The 20,011-nt window shown below is 30.8% G+C and overlaps 2 protein-coding genes across 2 annotated transcripts in view; one reads left to right on the top strand and one right to left on the bottom strand.

The window, feature by feature from the left end:
• LOC130635873 (uncharacterized) overlaps positions 1-20,011 on the top strand; it is a 33,920-nt gene that overhangs the window by 9,289 nt on the left and 4,620 nt on the right. The window contains exons 8-21 of the mRNA XM_057445389.1: positions 44-116; positions 359-430; positions 689-757; positions 1,002-1,082; positions 1,703-1,805; positions 2,518-2,567; positions 4,365-4,414; positions 4,862-4,960; positions 5,288-5,378; positions 6,285-6,408; positions 6,692-6,785; positions 19,048-19,178; positions 19,679-19,813; positions 19,889-19,941. Coding sequence (XP_057301372.1) covers positions 44-116; positions 359-430; positions 689-757; positions 1,002-1,082; positions 1,703-1,805; positions 2,518-2,567; positions 4,365-4,414; positions 4,862-4,960; positions 5,288-5,378; positions 6,285-6,408; positions 6,692-6,785; positions 19,048-19,178; positions 19,679-19,813; positions 19,889-19,941 — 1,225 coding nt within the window. The remainder of the gene's footprint in view (positions 1-43; positions 117-358; positions 431-688; positions 758-1,001; positions 1,083-1,702; positions 1,806-2,517; positions 2,568-4,364; positions 4,415-4,861; positions 4,961-5,287; positions 5,379-6,284; positions 6,409-6,691; positions 6,786-19,047; positions 19,179-19,678; positions 19,814-19,888; positions 19,942-20,011) is intronic.
• On the bottom strand, positions 8,799-15,276 carry LOC130635872 (tenascin-N-like). The gene is made up of 10 exons (XM_057445388.1): positions 14,969-15,276; positions 14,585-14,854; positions 14,217-14,495; positions 13,829-14,110; positions 13,454-13,744; positions 13,045-13,347; positions 12,651-12,938; positions 10,115-10,411; positions 9,701-9,982; positions 8,799-9,609 (listed from the first exon to the last, which is right to left on the bottom strand). The coding sequence occupies exons 2-10, from the start codon at positions 14,721-14,723 to the stop codon at positions 9,350-9,352; spliced, it is 2,421 nt and encodes an 806-aa protein (XP_057301371.1). The 5' UTR covers positions 14,724-14,854; positions 14,969-15,276; the 3' UTR covers positions 8,799-9,349.

Here is a 20,011-nt window from a genome sequence, read left to right as displayed (position 1 = left end):
TACTTAAGAAACAATAAGTTTTCATCCTTTATTTATTTCACAGCCTTTGTGGCAACTGATCACACAGACCTTGTCAAAGGAGTTGTATGCCACGAAACAAGAGTTTTTTCTGTAGGGTGAGAGTTTACAGACTACTTTATAAGAAGGTTTAGCTGTTTATTTTTTTAAGTTTGAATGAAAGCTTTGTTCTCACATATGTCAAACATGCAGGAACATTTACATATGTGACATTAGATATTCCAGAGTTTTTAATAAGTTTAAATTGCATACGCTAATTTAAAAATTTGATGGCACATTACGTGATAATATATACTTATAAAAAATCCATTGAGAGTTAAATGAATAATTTTATTTTTAGATATGATCGTAAACTGTGTATATATGATTCCTTTTCATATCCTGGAAAATTTGGGTTAAAGCTGGTAACATGGTATTTTTTTATTTTTTTTGACTATTGTTAGAATAAATCAACACCTTGTAAACATTGTTATAAGTTTTGGTTAAAATATATTTTTTTCCTATTCCTACTTCACTAATTTCATTTCCATCCAAAAAAAACCATTAATATTTTGCGAGCTTTACGTTTTGAATTTCTCAAAGGTTTTTTAACAAAAGCATCAATGTTTTGTTACATTCTACAAAAACATTCTACCTAACATGTATGGTATAAATATTTTTTGCTTTCTAGTTTATATCCTGCTCACGATGCTGGTATAACAACTATAGTTGTCGCAAGAGACAATGAAAACAACACTTGGTTGGGTTTTTTTTATCTTTAAATTTGTTTTTTAAAAGGCACTTTTTGTGGCAAGTTTGAAAAAAGTAATGAGACGTCCATGCATAATTTTTAACCTTCACACATATACAATTTTATGGGCTGGGATATCTAAGTCAATTTATTTTAGTTTTTTATGTTACGTCTTATAGTTTTGTTACATATAAAAGTTACCCTTTAACGCAACTTTTGGTATTTGTAGTAGCTATAATTTTGATTATTCTAGGTTGTTTACCGGTGGATTTGATAAAACTGTAAAAGTTTGGTCTCAAGATGGACAAATTATGCATAAATTTGATGGCTTTAGGTAAGAGATATGAATATTTCTTATGCTAGGAGATGCATTAAGTAAAATAAAAGGACTCGATTTAATACTTAATATTTACTAGTCAATAAAGCCTGTAGAAAAATCCATTTAAGTCCATGTAAGAAAAAATTGTTTAGCTGTTGCCTTTATTGTGTAGAGCTTGAAGCACTGACCACAGTTTTTGTATTATTATGAGAGATAAAATATAAAAATCAGGTGTTTTTTTTAATAAATAATATCAAATCAAATCAATTTTTTTAATTTGCTGAATTTGAATATGGCGAAGAAGAAGTTATAAAGAGATACATAATTCTAATTCTACAATATATTTTGCTCAGGCTTTTAATGCTATGATATTCCTAGATTTAACTATATCGTATTTTATCCCTGCTGTTTGGTATATATTTTTTAGTGTTCAGCAGATTGTCACTGGGAAAAATCTTTAAAATAAAATAAATATTGGAAGCTCTTGTGCTGGCAGAAGCATTTTATTTATCTCGTTACTATTTATTATCTGTAAAATGTTTATTTCTGACTCAAAAACAAACAGTTTGTAGCATAGAACCACTATTTAAATTGTTTTGCCTGTTTTAAGATGTTACAATATTTTATCACTTCAGCACAACAGTATCAAGTATATGCTATGTGGTCCCAGCAAAAACAATCTGGATAGCTGCTGGCATGGCAGATACACCAATGTATGACCCTAAGTCTGGTGATAATGTATGTAATCTTTATGTGTCTTTGCTGCACTTTTTCGACTTTATTTTGTATTTAGCCTTGAATTAAGAATTCCTATGCTGGGTTAATAAAATCTGAAAATACAGCATTAAAACACACAACAAAACTAAAAATACTGTAAAGAGGATTTAGAATAAAATAGTTAGTTAAAAGTGTAAGGTAATGAATATCTAAAAAGGAACTCTTTAAATTGTTATCACTTTAACCAATAACTTTTTCTACGAAACATCCCAATTTGTTATGAAGCTGTTAAAATGCAATAACACATTTTTTTAAATTTTTATGTCAAACAAATTTAAACAAACTACTTCAAAAATAATCTAGCAGATGGAATGTGTAGATAAGAATGTATTTTAGTTGGATTTTTTATCCACCATTGCTGTTTGATTTACCTTTTCTGTTTTGAAATTTTGTTGATATTTGGACACCCCTAAATTATTTAGAATTATGCATTTTTACAACCAGTCCAACTTGCATGATTTCCGGTTTATTTTACTAGTCAGTTGTTGTGTAAATATACAATGCCTATGATTTTTGGTATTTTTTTCAACTACCATTTTTTGAGGTCTTGGTTCAGGAGTTTATTTAGGAAATACATCATTCTTATTGTCCATAAACAGGCCTTTTAGGAAGACATGCGCCATTATACGATATTGTCAAAAAAAATTAATATTGACAAAAATACGTTATATAGGTTTCGGAGTTTATTGGAACATTCCAAGAAAAAGATCAAGATACAGAAAGGTAAGTTTGGCTTTTAATTTTCCTGGTTGACATCAATCTTACCAGCATAATTTTGTTTGATACATTGTCTCTCGCAAAATGAATCGCCTATATTAATACGTTAACTTCGTGTGCTTTGTGTGTATATTTTGCCCTTAAAATAGAAAAAATCTGTCTTACTTAATGTTAGAACTGATAGATCGGTGTCCTCTTTAAAAAACGTAATATCTCCCCAGCCATTTATCAAAAACACACAAGGATCTAATAATGTATAGGATACACATTATTTTGATCAGTGCTTTAAACCCTAGCCAAAGGAACCAGAATTTAGACAGGTCATTAATGATGCTATATCAATATGTAGATTTTTCTACGGGTCTAATAGCTATTTTATACACTTATACTACTCTGCTTTACTGTGCCTGCCTGTCTGCAACCGTTTTAACATTGCATCACGCAATAAATAACACTGATAACAATACATTGAATGAGATAAATAAAACCATATGCATGCTTAGATCAGTAAGTTATTTCATTTCTGTGTGATCATCTGAGACAAAAATTAGTCAAATCCACCATAGTTGGCTAATTTAATGGATAGCTAAATCTATTTGTCAAAAGCAAAGATCCTGTTGATTTTCTGTTCAAGTTCTACGCAATGGAACCCATTCTAGTTTCTCAATTTGTAGTCTGCCTAAAAGTGGAATTTTCCCTTTAAAATAGTATGCTACAAATAGTGGAAAAAGTTTTCTATTTTTGAAGCATTTTTTTGTATATGAGTAGCTTATTGCTGACATCATCAAAATTTATATTTTAACTGTTTGCTTCCTAATTAAGTGGATATTTCAACTTGTCATTTACTAGTAAAAAGATTAAGCAGTAAACAACATTTAAAATTCCACAAAGGATTTTTAATAAACCTCCCCATAATTTTTACATATTTTGGACAAATATTTAATTTCTTTCTTTTCATTTGATAAATATATAGAGTAATTAATAGTAAATTGTTTTTTTTATTGTTAATACTATAATTTAAATGAAAATTATGAGAGAAGAATTTTTTCAGTCTAATTCATAATTACTTAAAATAAAGAAAGCTCTTATGCATATTGATTGGATTGTTGTTTTTAAAGCTAAATAAAATTAAATCATTAGGCTTACAAGATTAAATGCAAAAATCGTCAAGTAAAGGCCTATGATTAACAGTATAGCACCAACGTGGTGCTATATTAAATCGCCCACCCCAAGTTATGATAGTTTAGAGCAAGCTTTTGATCCAAATGAAAATGAAATGTTGTGAGGAAATATCTTTTACCCCTGAGATTGTGTAAGGCTACTGTTTTTACTTGAGAAACATAAACAATTTTCACAACTGGTATTTTATATCGATGTGTCAATGATTTACAAAAAGAAGAATTAACGATTGATAACAAGTTGGACTAAATTGTTTATTATATTGTTAATATAAACAGTATAATTTTATATTTTCAAGCATTGGTTTTCCATATTGTTAAGGTCAAAGGATACCACCTCCTTGCTGTTGCTGCCATAGCAGTTTTAATGATGATATTCTGTTTGGCAACATTAGATGTATTTTGTTGGTGATGAAACTCGTAGGAATGTAAACAAACAGTTGATTTAAAAACATAATTGCACATTTTTTATACATAATATGAAATAATAGTCCTACTTTTGAAAAATCAGTTGGTTACACTGCTATGCGAATACATTAGCTTGTGTGAGAATGATCAGCTTTATTAATTGCCTTGTAGTTAGGTTTGATCAAGAATTTGAATTACCACTAAATTTTATCTTTAGGCAATTTCTATCTTTGCTACAATTTATACCAGACTTGAATCAACTAATTGGTTTGTTCTTTTTTGTTGATATCTACTATCTTTTAATTTCTAACTTTAAGTTTTGTAAAGCAGGTGTCAATGTAAAGATAGAGTTATCACACATTGTTAATAAAAATGTTATTCTCTATTTCTTCATACAAACAAAAAATTCAGAGAAAGGGAAATTCAAAAGAAATTTGAAATCTTCAATTTCCTTCTTCAATTTGTTGAGCTATGTCCAGTTTTTAAAAGTCCATGAAAATTACCATATATATATATTAAATCAGATGCCTTTTGTTGTTGTTGTTGTTGTTGTTATTGTTATTGTTGTTGTTAGTGCTAGTCTATTGTCATTTGAATTGATTACAAGAAGATGCAGTCACAAATTACCTTTTGTTTGACCTGTTAGCTATACGCTCCGTATTATCTAATTTTGTATGCAGCAACAGACAGTGTATTATCTAATTTTGTATGCAGCAACAGACAGTCGTCGACAAATACTTATGTGGAAGTATAATCCAACTGGCTGCATCACTGCTTTAAAACACAGAAACGCTGTGGAATGTTTAACTTATAGTGAGTTATATGTTTGTATAGACCATAGAGCTACATGTATTCCAAATATATCTTTCTTCTCTTCGCCGATTTATTTCTTATTATTTTATTTCCCCAAGTGTGTAGTGTGTAATTATGATGATACTAACTCAAACTTCAAAGGATCTGCATATTTCTTGTTCAAAACAAGACCTGAATAAGCAAGTCAAACATCATTGATTTATCCGTTTAATTATTACATGTCTTCTTGACTTCTTTTATTTTTTTTCTTTCTACGGCCTTAAGCATGCTGTTTATTTTATTTATTAGATTTATCAAAAACTTTTACTGTTGCATTTATTATTTTAGCTAAAAAGGTCCCACTGCTGATATTTAGTGGCGATAGTGCTGGTCAAATAATGAAGTGGGAGAGATTACAATCAAATACATTTATGTATAGGTACACCATGTGTTCCTTGTTTTTGTTTTAGTCAAGTAATCATTGAACTATAGGAATCGATAAAAATAATTGGAAGAGAAAAGATTAAACAAATTTGGTTAAAAATGTAGGGAATATTCCTCGTTGTGTGTGAAGAGCTGTTGCACCTAACTTGTACTTTGAATACATTTTTTTAAAAAAAAACGCCATGAGATTTGACCTTGTTTTTGTGAAGGTTTTTCCTTGAAAAAATGTATTCGCCCAGTATAATTTTAACATTTCTTTTGTCCTCTAATAAGAAGTGGTATCTTACTATCTATTTGCTTAATAGTTCCAAAAAACATCATTGTATTATCAGTGGCCATTTTTTTTAAATTATATATATATTGTGAACTAGTGGTTGATCAACTTATAATGCTTGATCAACTAATAATGCTTGATTATTGTTTGAAATTAAAAGCGAGATACATTGATATAATACCTGCTAGCTTCTATTGCAGGCACCCATGTTAGGCAAGGTTGTTTGAAAAATTCCCACTCACATTTAGAAAATTATGTTACTTAACGTTGTAGACATCAATATCCTAGATTTTGTGATTTTTCTTAACCAATAATTTATTTAGGGCAACCAGAATTTCCCTAATATGTGTACTGAGAATAATTTTGTTTTACCTGCATGAGAAGAGTTTTTCTCCATATTTTTCGTAATTTTCCTACTTAATGATTTTTTAGTGACTTTACTAACCTCAATCAGAAAGTTCATTAAATAATTTTAAAATTGAAAAGAACAACTGAAAAGAAATGTGAAAATTTAAGGTATCTGGGTATAAAGGCGTCTGGGTATTAAACTTAGTTGAAGCTGTGAAAAACCTTAAAAGTTTTCTATATCAATTATTAATGGTGTTTAAAATATTGTTGTTTTCCTAGCAAAGAGAATCTTCCACGGAGTGAAGCTGTTGCTCAACTGGCTGCACAAATTGCTGAGAAATATGATTGGGCTGCTACAGATAAAAGTAAAATTCGTGAACAGTTGCTCTGTAAAGGAAATAATGTAAGTAATTACGATGGCCTGTTGTTAGTCTGTGAGATATTCCAGGGAATCGGCCTTCATACACTATATCGTACATAGCAGTATTTCGGACCTCCCCCTGTTAGCGTGTGATAAAATTTACTAGGACGGACTTTATTACTATGATTGTACTTGCTATATAACATTTACAATCCCCTCTCCCCTCCACCAGTTATGAAATATAGTATTCACTGGTTAATGAGATATAGTACACGTAAATACTTTAGATAAAAAATTCAGTTAATATCGCAATATTTTATGATAGCCAAACGATGTGCAAGCTAATATTGCTGCAATGAAATTACTGTTTGTGGAGGAACTTGATTTGTTGCTGGTAGCATCAGAAGATAGCAGCATTTGTGAGTTCTTACCCTCCATTTTTTATATACTGTAGTAAAATATCACACAAACACACACCACTATTTTTTGCTTTGGCATTTTTGAGTTTTGGTGTGAATTACCAATATAGGGTCTCAGTTTTTAATATTTAGCATGTATTTTAGCATGTAAAATAATATAACAGGCACAACAAAAATAATCTTTGGTACTCAGCTGTCATACCTAACAATTATTTCTTAGTGAGTAATTTTATAATACAGAGGTTGCATATTTTTACTGCTTGCCACATCAAAAACTTTGTTCCGAAATCTCCTGAAAGCGGATGCTTTTTTTGCAACAGGACTGATGAATTTGAGCCGTGTTTTTATTAGGAAATAAACGTTGTTTCATAGTGTATCGAATAGTCATTTTATTTTCATTAGAAAGGTGATATTTGTGCATCATTTTCAAATCAGATAGCTTTCACTACACAGCGGTTTTGAAGGTGATATAACATGTACTAGATAGGAAAAAATAAAAGTCACACAACACAATGAAATTTGTATGAAAAATGTTTTATGAATGACAAGCACAAAAGAATGAGATAAATGTGGGGAGGGGGGGAAGGTATTCGCAATGTTGAAAATAATATTTTTATGGTTTCTTAAAAAATGTCTTCTCAACTCTGAACTTATGTATTTTGTTTGCAAAGTTTCCTATTTACGTAGAACTTATAACGGTGTGGAAATGTACTGTTTCCATTATACGAGATAAAATTGTTATTATTTTAGAATCCAATGAAGCTAACGCATACTGTCTAATATCAATTTAGTCTTACATAATTAATCCAATTTAAAATGTGTCTCTGATATTGAAAAAAAAATCTGATTATTCATAACTCTTTATTGGGTCATTCCGTGTCATGTTACTGTTTTTGATAAAATTTGCTTCTTTAGCTATGATTTTTGTGAATATTTTCAGGACTATATTTATCATCTAAGATGTTTAAATTATCAGAATACACCCTCTGATGAATCATTTTCATCAATTTTCATTTTTGCATGATTTTTACTTTTTTGACAATTTTAGGCCATGCTGAATGGCCTGAATATATACCTTCCCCATGCGTCCCCACTTTTTTTTGTTGATACTACAAGTTCATGGATGAAGTGAACTGTGAAAAAAGATTCAGCCTATAAAGCGACGGTGACCATTGGTTTCTGCGGTTTTAAACAATGACCTAATTTTTTTCAAATTCCCTGCGGGTGTATTTTCAGGACCCAATAGCTGTTGATCTGACTTAATAATAATTTTTTTCATTTTCTTTAACCTAATGGTCCTCTATGTGTAGTCGTATAATCAATCACATTTTCCTTATTCAAAATGCCCAATTTTGGTCGCGTGCACTTTAAAATTCCATTTTTTTGTGCGCAAATGAATTTTCAGCACTTTTAGGCCGCCATTATGGCTTGAAAATTGCCCGAACAACTTTTTTGTTTGATTTTTTCCATAGTACTCATGGATATGTTTGAGATTGTTAATTTTGAGAATCTTGATGCAATTTGATCAAGAATTACTGGTGCTCAAAGTCTGCCAGAAATTGGTTCTGCACCCCAGAATTGCGATTTTACGAGAAACTGGTAAACTTTGAAAAGGCATATTTTCAAAACGAGAAAAGATACAGAGCTGAAATTTTTAGGATTAACTCATCTTAAATGTAGAAACATTCCCACCAAATTTTATTAAAATCTGAGATGGTGCATGTGGGAGCCCTAGTCCACTTCAGACACTATTTTGAAATTTTAAGACTGTGGCCATCTACACATTCTGGGAGCACTTGCCTTGCATCCAAAAGTTATTTAACTCGATGAAAGCTTTTTAATTTTATCAAATTAGTCTGAAATTACCACAACAAGCTTTTACTTTTGGTGAATTAACCAGAGTAATAAACTTCTACAAAGAAGCTCCCACAAGTGTAAAATAAATTCGATTTTTTGTCTTTTTTCACATAATAACTAAGTAAGGCAAAATAACTAATAAGGCATAAACCCGGTGTATGAATAAGGTAAAAGAAAGTTTGACTATTTCATGGATACGTATTTTTCAAAAAGGTCAACACATTTCTAGTGACTAATCACAGTTACGCACATGTTGGTGCTAAGTTTAAGGTTTTTCCCTGATGGACAAACTTGCATCGACAACGCATATATGCTAAAACAACTGATTTTGTAGAAATTATTTATAAAAATGAAAATAATATTACTATTTATACAAGAAGTAAAAAACATTTGCCACCACCTGAAACGTATTTAAAAGTTAAAATATTTATCAATATCGTATCATACTTTTTACAATCTATAATTACTGCAAGAGCTTAAATTGCCTAAATTCATGCTTTTTGTAGTACTAAAGGTAGATTTTGCCATATATGCGATAGAAGAAGTGATTTTAAATGCTGACCTTGTACTTATTACTAATAAATAATATTTCTTCATATCATAAAAACATCTAGCGTACACAGTTTTTATCTGCTTTATATTGACTGAGACTAACATTTTGACCAACATTACTGCTACGGAAGTCTCATGCGTTATGTATTGGAAACTTAAGTATACAGTTTGTTTCCTGTCTTGATTGCAGTGGCAGCAGGATCATCCATCTCATGAATGGGATTATCATGCGGTGTGCCGTTTGAATGACCGTTACTTTTTGAAAATCTCACGTTTCCATCAAATCTATCAAAACTACTTTTTGATTTTCTTCGGTAAATTAAAAACGCAATTGCAACTATTACTATCAAGATTAGTACAGCTACTACTATACCAGCAAGTTGAGAATTTGTCAGTAATGATTTCTCTTCGGCTTCTAAAAAAATGTTTTCGTGGAATATTATGATTTAGCATTTTTTTTAAAAGATAAAATTTAAAAAATTATATTTATTGTTTTTTGTACTTACTTGTAGTAGTAAATTTCTCAAGCGTTTTCCATTCACTTAATCGCTCATACAATGCCACTGTTCGAATTTTTAATGTGTAAGTCGTTTCAGGCTTTAAGTTTGTTACTGTAAGTGGAGTTTTAAATGATTTTTCTGTAAGGATTATGTTGTTACTGACTTCTTTAGCTTCGATTTCATAATAAAGGATGTCTTGTCTGGGTACTGGAGCCCATTCCAAGATTATATATCTTCCTGATACACTTGTTATTTCCACTCTTTCTGGATTAGGTATAGTTGCAGAATCTAAAAATAAAAATATTTAACATAAAGTTTCTATATTTACCTAAATGCACTATTGACTTCTTAGGTTGTCTTATGGTTAGGAAGTTTTAGTAATAAAAAATAGTAATAATAAAACAATAATGCAATACATACATCCGAGAATTTTAAATGGCACAGGAACAGACCATCGACCTTTTCCATTTTCACTTGGATCTATTGAAACAGCTCTGACTTGCGCAAAAAAGGTTGTATTACCAGGTAGCTCTGTAAATTTGTAGAAGTCAACCAATGATTTAGTCTGATAGTGAAATGGCGTTTTTTTGGTATCTGCCCAACTTACTCTAATATCGTATGATTTGATATCATCACGCCTTGGAATACGTTGCCATGACAAGACAGCATAGTCGTTAGTTGGTATAACCTTTGTAAACAATGGTGCTGGTGGTTGTTCTATAAGTATTAAATGTTGACAATAAATCCCCAATTCGTTTTTTGAAGGAAAACAACATGCGGCTGAGTGCATAAAAAAGGTAAGAACGAAGTTTAGAATTTTCCATTGTTACAGCTCTACCAAACAGTAAAAAGCGAAATCAACAAATAAATTTTTAATGTTTGTTGCTTGAAGGGATTCCTGCATTGAAAATGATATTTTATAGAGGATAAAAAGTTGTTTATCAAGTTTTTGGAATTTTTTAAAAAAATCTTTTTTCGTTCTCAAGATATCGAGCTTAAAAGATTTCCTTACTACCGTATGACATCATCATTGATGATGTAGTAAGGTAGTAAGCATAAATTAATATTCGAAATATCATGCGAACTTAAATAATATCAAAGCTTTTAAGCAGTATGCACTTAAGCTCTTAATGATATCTTGACATGTGTAAAGTTTTGTAGTATAAGAATGATCTCATCTTTAATTACTGGTACGTCGCGTAGAATGTTTTCACGGGGAGCGACATTTTTATTTTTGCTTTTTTTCGCGTTTTTTATACCCCAAACTGTGACTGCATAAATGCGCTATTTTGATTCGTTAGAAAAACAATGAAATATAATATGTGACGTTTTCCTTATAAAATAATTGAGCCCGCGTGGTCGCTAATAATTTTATACTTTTAAGTTTTTCACTGCAAAAACACGCGTACATTTTTTTTTTTAACCCGTACCTTGAAAGTTCGCGCCTCGGAAGAAATCTTTCATGCGCAAATTAGTCTCCAATCCGTTTGTTTGTTTTATTGTACAAGGGTGGAAGGCTATGTTTTAAGTTTATCTAGTGGGCATCATTACGACAATCCTAATTAAGTTACCAGGGGGTGGGTAAAATTGACAAGCAGCAATGAACCCTCTCCTTCCGTGTTATCTTCTGTAAAAACATAACTTTGTTAATGTACAATTCGTACATAATCGTAGTATGAAACAAAATAGAAGTACAAAATAAGATTTTTTGATGCCTATATCTATGGCTATATCTCCCACGAGAATGCAATCTGGTTGATCCCTCCCACGAAACTAAAAATGTAAACATTCGAATTTCAAATTAGTAGAAAGAAGAAAGGTCTTGCAATAACGACGCGAAAATACAGCGTTTTTATCTTGGAAATTCTCTATTTACGTTGATTGTTTAAAAAAGTTGCGAAGTGTATCAACTTTGAAGTGCAATTGCCTGGGGTAAGGTTATTCCATTTTTTCTAATTTTGTTGTTTCTACTTCGCAAAACATAGTATTTTAATATTCAGCGACTGTAAAACGCATTTTTAGTTGTTAAATATTTTTTTTGGGAGGTCAATTTGTCAAAATAGGGTGTTTTAGAGCGTTTTAACCATGCTTTGATAGCGCATTTACCAGGGCAATTTTTTTTAGCTTCCAATATTTTTAGGTTTTCTAAAAAGCTTACGTGATATAATTATGGAATCATTGACTGTCAATGAAAAATGTGAAGCATTTTTTAAAAAAATGCACCTCAAAAGATATAGAGATAAGTTTTTTGTGTCGTGCACCAAATACATGCGAAGTTGTTTTTGTGTAAGAAAACCCCCTGGTTTTCGATTTTTTTCTAAAATGGTAGCAAAACATGTCGTTAGATTCTACGTGACGAGAAATATAATGTCAGCATTTTTCAAAACTTTCTTATGACATCATAAAATCCCGGATTTTAAATACTTGAAATTTTAAATAACTTCAGAACGAAAAAAGATTTTAAAAAAAAATTCAAAGGACTTGATAAACAACTTTTTATTCTTCGCAACATATGAAAATATTATTTTTAATGCAGGAATCCCTTTAAGCGTTTCTAAACCCAATGTGCCATTAACACATTTAACCCTTAATTTGATATCAAATTATTTTTTTTAACCTTGGCTTACTGCAAGATTCAAGAAAAAATTGATAGTTGCTCAAATTGTAAAAAGTTCACTAATTTGAATTGTAAACGAGCTAGCGATGATTGAGAGTTTAACATACTAGGAAGAGTAAAACTTAGGGTAGTACAAACTCCATTGATTTATCAAAATAGTACCTCTTAAATTTTATGAAAAATATAGTGTTATATTAACTGCCAAATTTCAAAATTATGACCACATTTGACATAAAGAAAAAATCAATTATAGCTTGTATATAATAGATTTCACTTTTAATAAATCTGTCTTGTCATTTTTAACTTTACAGTGTAAAAACTGAAAGAAAAATATCATACCTCTACCAGCTCGAAATGCTTTTGTAACCACAGTGCCATTGTAATCGTCAGAATCTAATTTAGTGCTTACATAAACCCTGTATCTATTATCTGCTCTGAATTTATCGAACGTGTGGAAATTTTTCGATACTAAAAAGTTTTGAGTGTCTGTAGAATCATCTAAGTTGATGTATGCTATACGGTATTTATGCTGTATTTGTTCTCCTTGATATGGGTTAGGCCATGAGATTGTAGCACTTTTGTCAGTTATATCTCTAATTTCAATATCTGTTGGAGGTCTGCCATATGCTAAAAAAATATAAAAACAATTTAATATGTTTAAGAGAATAACTATTTTTTTCCAAAAGAACTTTTCTGAAATTATAAACGAAAACGTGAAGACGTGTGTACTTACGAATTGAAATAGCTTCTTCTATTGAATACTGGCCAACTGTATTTTCAGGAAAGATTGGTCTTACTGCTATAGTAAACCCATATCCAGATATTAAAGGTAGTTTATATGTTATCGTAGTGCTTGTCGTTGCTAGATCAGCTGTCACGTTTTTGATAATTGGTCTTCTGTTTACCTGTTGTTGAAACTGCGCTCGGACTTGATAAAGTGTCACTGTTGTTCCTGATATTTTTTCAAATGTTACTTTTGCTTCATCAAAGATTTGTACACCTTTTTCTATATTTGTTATTTTGGTTGTAAATTTGCCTACAAAGGAACACAGGTGTTAATAGTACTATGAAGTATGAAGAAATATGTTCTCTATAAAAAAAAAATTTTATATTAAAGAAATTTATAATTTCAGTTGTCTTACCTGTGTCTAAACTTGTCCTAAAGCCAAAAATAACATCGCTTGATTTAGACCCGCCTTTTAAGGTCTGCACTTGGACAATGTATGGTGTGTTGCTAGTTAAGTCAGATAGTATATAACTGGTATCGTTGTAATTCAATATTGGTATCGTTCTTATTGGAGTTCTGGGAACGTTGTTTAAAATAATTTGTAGTTGATCATGATTTTGATTTGATTTAAACGTCCAAGAAACTTTTGCTGAGTTTGTAGAGATTTCTGTTATCACTAGTTGCGATGCCACTGGTTTTGGACCGGCTATAATGAAATAATCAAACATGTTTAAAAAATACATTCAAAAAAAAATTAATCCAGACACATAAAGTAGATTAATCTCCTTACTTGTTACAATTGATGTTGCTGTTGAATATCCACTGACAGTACCATGATATGAAACAGCCTGCACTTGCGCAAAATATTCTGACCCTGATTCAAGTTGTGTTAGTGTGTGCAGAAGTTCTTTTCCAGCTTGTTTATATTGAGCCTGTTGAGGGAATCCTGCTTGATAATATTTAATAATATAATTTTTAGTTTGACTTTGTTGTGATGGCGGCGACCATGTTAATGTTGCAGCATCATTTTTCTGCTCAAGGACTGTAAAATTCGTCGGTTTATCAATTATTTCTAAAGAAATGTAATATGTTTGGAGAGGCGAACATTGAAACATAAAATTATCTCTTAAAAACAATATATTATGTTATTGTAAGCGCGTAATACTTTCTATAATTACCTTTCGGAGTCCTAAAGAATTTGGTTTCTGACCATGGACTTATTGTAGATTCTGTTGTACCCACGGCGCGAACTCGGTAACTATAACTTCTTTCTGGAGTTAGTCCAGATATATTTGTTGGTGGTTTTGTAACTGTCTTGGTTAGTAAAGTAGATTCTACTTCTGAATACTGGAGAATATAATTTTTAACAAGTGTTGAATCAGGTAGTTCATTCCAATGGATAACAACTGAGTCGTATTTCGGTTCATCATTTCTAAGTTCTTGTACCACTGAAAGTTCTGAAATAACATAATGTACGCTGTAATAATGCGTTTTGTAATAATTGTGTTTGAGATGAGAGTGTTATGATCAAGTAAAAAGGACTTACTGTAACTTGTTCGAAATCCTGATTGTGTAACTGTACTTGGTTTATTGTCTTTTCTTCCAATGACATGCACAGAATATCCAGTGTTTTCAAGAAGATCTTTAAATGTGTATGATTTTAACTGTGTTTTTACTTCTATCATTTTTCCGTTTTCTGGCTTAAGAACAATAATAAATTCATCGTATTCTTGGGTTGGGTCATGCGTAATCTCAACAGTTGCTTCATGGCGTTTAATATTTGTTACTCTCACTTTTAGTACTGGTTTTGAACCCCCTAATGTAAAAATTGATTAAAATTAATAGTGACACAAAGAAACATATAATAGTGAAATATAGTATCCCTTCGTTTTAACTCAGATTCAGCAATATACAATAAAGATTATCTTACTTGTGACAAAATACTTTGCTGTACTCCATTCTCCTTTTTGTTCATTAGACAAAATTGCTCTTACAAAAACATAATAAGCTGTTCCCGATTTTAAACCACTCAAAGTAAAAGACGTTCCAAGGGGAATTGTTTTATTCTCTGCTTTGGCTGATTGTGGAAAGGTGTAGTATTTCAGTTCGTAGCCACGTGCACCAGGGTATGCATTCCATTTTAAGTCTATTCCATCGATACGTATTGCTGTATGTACCAATCCAGTGAGCTGTGCCTGCTCTTGCTGATAAGAATCTAAAAAGTAGTTTGCACTTCATACCCGCGTGTACTGTTTTTGTTATGTTTAAGATTGTGATAGATTTTTCGAAATGCTTCGGATTGTCTTGTACACTATTTGTGGTCTGCATAAAACGTTGTAAAGTTGTTAAAATGCTAATAAGAAGTATTATTACCTCTTAATTGTAAACAGATTGCAACCAGTAATATTAGTATTCTCTTCATTGTTTACTTTAACCTATAAACATATCAGTGAAATGTTACCTTAATTTGTGATGTGTTACATTGCTCTACGTTTGAAAGAAATTTAAATGACAAAACTTCCTGTCTGCTAAACTGAGGAAATTTTTTTGTTTAATGATTTCCTTTTTTCAGTGTTTTTTGGAGACAGAACTAATCGAAAAATGAGTGAATTAACAATAAGTCTAAAATTTTGAGGTAAAAAATAAAATGTGATATTTTCACTGAATTATTTTTACTGAGCACATATTTAGGTATTAAGGCGTTATAAACCATTTTCATATATATTTTTATAACTCCTTGTTCCAGTTTTTGATAATAAAAATAAATAAATGGTAACCGCCTAAAACAAATCAAAATAATGCCAACCAAGAAAACAAACAAACAAATAAACAAACAAACAAACCAGGAATAAAACCACATACAAACAATAATTATTATTATTGGTTTTAGCCGTGCGGTACGTGAAATGAGAAAATCTGCTGTGACAACAAAGTTTAATAAAAAAATTGACACAATATAAAATAATTTTTTGTTTATACTTTACACGCTGCACCTTCTTTGTTAAACTGACATAAGATCCTGAATACTTTGTAACTTGTATAAAAAGCAACACATTAAAAGTTATGTAACAATTGGTAAGTTGAACTTAATTAGGACATTGTATTATTATGCTAGTTGGATAATACAATTAGAATATGACCAATATAATAAGATGTTGTTTTTTTTGTTATGAAAATGTTAATTTGAAATTTAATTGTGATCTTTTAAATTTTAATGACTTGTTTGTTGTTGTTTTTAACGATTATGTAATCCGCTTATGACGCTTTAGTACGAATTAAATGGAATGTCTTCCTACAATTTTTTTTCGATTTCTGCCCTCTTTGGGCATATGATTTATGATTTAAGATGTCTATGAAATATATTAGTGGCAAAAGAAAATTTGCTGTGTTGTTGTTTGATGTAGTTGTTTTTGTTGTTTTGTGGATGTTTCGGTGTTTGTTATTGATACTGTTTGTTTTCACTGTGGTGGTAATTTTGTTTATTTTAGTGCTGCCATAGCAGGTGGTGAAGGGGGGTAGGGTTGTTGGGGGTAGTTGTTGTTTGTTGTTGTTACTGCTAGAGGGACGAGGTGTAGCGTGTTGGCTTTTGATGTTGTTATTGCCGTGTTTGTGGTTGAATTACACTTTTCGTGTTTCATAATATCTGCGTTTAGATTCCACAATAACATATATATTAACCCGTTAGAGTAACATTGAAAAAACGTGATTTTTTATCAGTTTAAATTTTACGAACAACAAGAATGTCAGAATATAATATTAACATACTTATTAAATCACATAACGTCTTAGTAAAAATTTTTTGAAAGGTCTGTAAGTTATTCCCTTTGACTTCTGCATTTAACTGTATAGGTTGGTTACAATATTTCTTGCTTTGTTAAAATCTCTGTGGAAATGGTTTTTCAGTTTTTTTTATTTTACATTTTACAACCTCCCTGTGGGCTTTGGTTACTTAGATCTTGTTGTTTATCGTTGCAATGGTTGATTTTTTGTGTTGCTTGCAGTGCATACTTCAAAGCTTTTTGTATACCTTTCTTCTGGAAAGAATTGATAAATTTTTACTTTTTGATAAAGTTTTACATCTTGTGATGTTTTGGAATCAATTTTTTTGTCAGATTATCACATTTGGGTTTTAACTAAGGACCATGTTTACCAATGAAAATATAATATTAGCAAGGAAATTTGGCATGCTCCTGTAATACAATTTTTGATATGAAAAAATTCTGTCACTTCTGTTTTTGCCTTACTTAAATTTTGATATATATTTTCATATTGCTGTTTTGACATTAAGTTACCTGTTTTTTTGTGGTCACAGTTGTAATAGGTTGACTGACTCTAATGAAACAGACCTTTTACTAAATTAACAACTTACTAAGAAGTTATGTGATTCATTAATAAGTACGTTATTGTATCAAAGATACATTTAAAGAAACTACAAATTAACATCGGTGCCTAACTACAAAGTTCAATGTTTATCTTCGTTGATTCTCCGTAAGTTATTTCACAAGGATTTAAAGAAAAATCAGATGGCAATAGAAAATACACTGTTTTGTAAAATAACAGTATTAGTAACATGGCTATAGACTATTTCATGAGGCTGTTGAAAAGCAAACTACAGATTTTGTTGCGTTTAGATCTTTGTTCTTGTTTTGTAATTAAAATTGTTTTAACTCACCCACACTAAAAAACTCAAATCATTCGTCATGGTTCCTCCCTTGGAAATCCTAATTTTTTTAATAGGCACTAAATTAAAATTCGTGACGCCATTATAACTTAACATTGTATCAAAGGATAATAATTGTAATCACTTTTAGTGCACTTCCGACTTGATTCATACATTTGTATTTTAAATATAAAAAATGGTGCCAAACATTTTTTTGATTTCTTTCAATTTGTTCCTGATCGTCATTATTATTTTTTTCTTCTTCCGATCATTCACGTATAATTAATTAAAGTCATAACATTAGCTAATGTTATCCTGTCCTGTCGCCATAGTTATTATTTTAAACCTAAATACTTTATTTTCTGTCTTGTAAAACACGATTCAGTGTGGAGTTTCAAGTAGTTATTCCGCATTGTCTGTCACAGTCTGGTAGTACTAAAGTGCAATGCCCAAATCTTAATCTGTAGATGGGAGAACTAGAGAGAGAGAGATGATGTTATTTCTGACGAAGATTACGAATTTGCGGAGTGATAAAAATGTAAATAGCTTGTAGTTACCAACATAATAGTTAGAATATGTGGGAATTTTTATTTTAAAAAAGTCAAAGCGACATTATGTATTAAATTTGTAGCAAAGACATTCCGAATGTATTTCTATTAGCTTTGCTTTGTTTCGTAGGGAGGGTTATTGAAAAGCATTCCAAATGTTTTTGCTTAAATTTTTCTTAACGCTTTTGGTTTAATTTTTTGAACAACTATACCTAGTATAAGTATCATGTAGAAATTTTATTAGTTTGAGCAATTAAACAACCATCGAAGTAGAGATATATTGACAGAACAATTAAGCTCTCAACTTCAAATAGTTTCATGTTGTTATATAACATGTAGCCACAAAATCCGCGCTATAATGTTAATGATATCATTCAAGAACCAGAATTACGTTGCAAGCTGTCAATATTCTCTGTTAATGTTATTTAAGGTGTTTGATGATTTGAGTATATTACGTGAGAATATGGCCTTAGGTTTTTTCGTTCGCAGGGTTTATTTCTTTGTAGCACGAACGTAGCTCGCACGTGGTGCAGGAATTGATGCTGCTACCTCTGAAAAGTTTTGCAATGTTTTTTCTACCTAGGAAATGGTTCTAAAGTTGACACAAAAACTAGAAAGTGAATTTAATGTGTTTTATTTCCTTGCCAAATTACCAAAAAATTCACTGTATAATTTTCTATCTTTTTGTCTTTTTTGTCGCGATTCATTGTTTTTAACGTGTTTTGCTTTTTTTTCCCTATTTTAATCGTTTTTTAGATCGTTTATTGTATATTGTTGTATCATATTTCAATTTGTTTTCAGACGTTTGGGGTTTTGATCATGATGCTGTAAATATATTACAACAAATGAAACCAAGCGAGGAACAACTTTCCAATAAATTTGCTTTTCTACTTCAAAACAATACTGACAGAAACGATAATTATGTAACAGACGTAAGTAAAAAGGCTATCTCATACAGGAAAAGAATCTATGTCGAATGAGAAGTGAAATAGCGTAGGTTGAAATTTTAATAAACTTTAAATCCTCGAAATTACTTGAAAACGTGAAACAAACCATAAACATTAGAATCTCAAACACTTTGAAGTGTTTGTATTGTTTTCTTAAGTCTTCGTGTATCATTAAGCTGCTAATTGCTTCTTTTGTTTTACTTACATAATTGTTTTAATAGCCAGTAATTACAACAGACATAAAATTAGCCCAGTGATATACTTTTGATATACTTTTTTTAACCTTTACATATAACATTTGAATAGAAACAGTAGTAATGCACATAAGATATTTTGGGAGATTTGCTACTGGGCTGCTCTGAACAATACAGTCTTAATTTGTTCTGTTGTTAATAACGGAAATTGTAGAAATAAGTAACCAATGAAAATGTAAACACCCGAAACGTCACAAACAAACGTTTATTTGACTCTGACCTTTTCCTCAGATAAAAACGGATTGCGATTCGGTCACAAATCGGGTGGCAGGATTCGTATGCAAGACAGTGTTTGCAGAGCACACGCAATGTGTGACAGGGCTTGCTGTTGTTGGAAGGAGTGCTGGATATGATACAACTTATCTGGTAAGCGCATTTCAGATTTATGCGTATATAGAACCCTGTTTTGTTTTTCAATATTGAAAAAATTTCTCTCCTTAGATATCGTCAGGATGGGACCGTAGAATACTGTTATGGGACCTCGAAAAAATGAGGTAATTGCTAAAACTCCAATGATTGGTTATCCTTTGATGTATTATTGAGGTTTCAAACCATCGCGTATTT

This window comes from Hydractinia symbiolongicarpus, chromosome 3, assembly GCF_029227915.1.
Source record: "Hydractinia symbiolongicarpus strain clone_291-10 chromosome 3, HSymV2.1, whole genome shotgun sequence".
Taxonomy (NCBI): Eukaryota; Metazoa; Cnidaria; class Hydrozoa; order Anthoathecata; family Hydractiniidae; genus Hydractinia; species Hydractinia symbiolongicarpus.
This window is presented reverse-complemented; position numbering and strand designations above follow the sequence as displayed.

What these genes read in the sequence shown, in the direction of transcription:
- LOC130635872 (XM_057445388.1), bottom strand. Translation starts at nt 14,723, where the DNA reads ATGATAGAAGTAAAAACACAGTTAAAATCATACACATTTAAAGATCTT. An exon ending in ATTCTTTAGGACTCCGAAAG is followed by an intron (nt 14,111 to 14,216) that starts GTAATTATAGAA and finishes ACATTTCTTTAG; the next exon opens with AAATAATTGATAAACCGACG. An exon ending in GCCATTTAAAATTCTCGGAT is followed by an intron (nt 9,983 to 10,114) that starts GTATGTATTGCA and finishes TTTTATTTTTAG; the next exon opens with ATTCTGCAACTATACCTAAT.